This window comes from Apaloderma vittatum, unplaced genomic scaffold, assembly GCF_000703405.1.
Source record: "Apaloderma vittatum isolate BGI_N311 unplaced genomic scaffold, ASM70340v1 scaffold24052, whole genome shotgun sequence".
NCBI classification, from domain to species: Eukaryota; Metazoa; Chordata; class Aves; order Trogoniformes; family Trogonidae; genus Apaloderma; species Apaloderma vittatum.
In genome coordinates this window covers 268-589 of record NW_009705609.1, presented here as the reverse complement: position 1 = coordinate 589, position 322 = coordinate 268, and the positions used below count along the sequence as shown (strand labels likewise).

At 57.8% G+C, this 322-nt stretch overlaps 1 protein-coding gene across 1 annotated transcript in view; it reads right to left on the bottom strand.

Annotated features, from left to right (window-relative positions):
• The window catches only part of CAMKK2 (calcium/calmodulin-dependent protein kinase kinase 2, beta), a gene marked incomplete at its 5' end in the record, with an annotated part of 7,910 nt that extends 7,835 nt beyond the window's left edge, over positions 1-75 (bottom strand). Inside the window, one exon of the mRNA XM_009865497.1 lies at positions 28-75. Coding sequence (XP_009863799.1) covers positions 28-75 — 48 coding nt within the window. The remainder of the gene's footprint in view (positions 1-27) is intronic.
• Between the last annotated feature and the right edge of the window lie 247 nt (positions 76-322).

Sequence of the window (322 nt, the reverse complement as noted above, 5' to 3'; positions counted from 1 at the left end):
CCTAAATCGCCCCCCGCCAGCATTCACCTTCCCAATCTCATCCTTCAGCTTGTACTGGTTGAGCTGCACGCAGTCCTGTGGGGAGAGAGGGAGGGTCTGACACCAGCCACGAAACCGCTCGCGTTTCCTCTCCTCCTGTTAAACCCTCAGTAAAACTTTCTCTGCAGACTCACACCTTGTCCCGCCCCGGGCCGGGCAGCTCTGACTGCTGAGCCGTAAACCCCAGCCACGCGTCCCACGCCTCGCTCTGCTTATGGAGGACTAACTGCGAACATTAATGGCCAATATTGTCTGCTCATGTGGAACGAAACCGCAGGGTGGG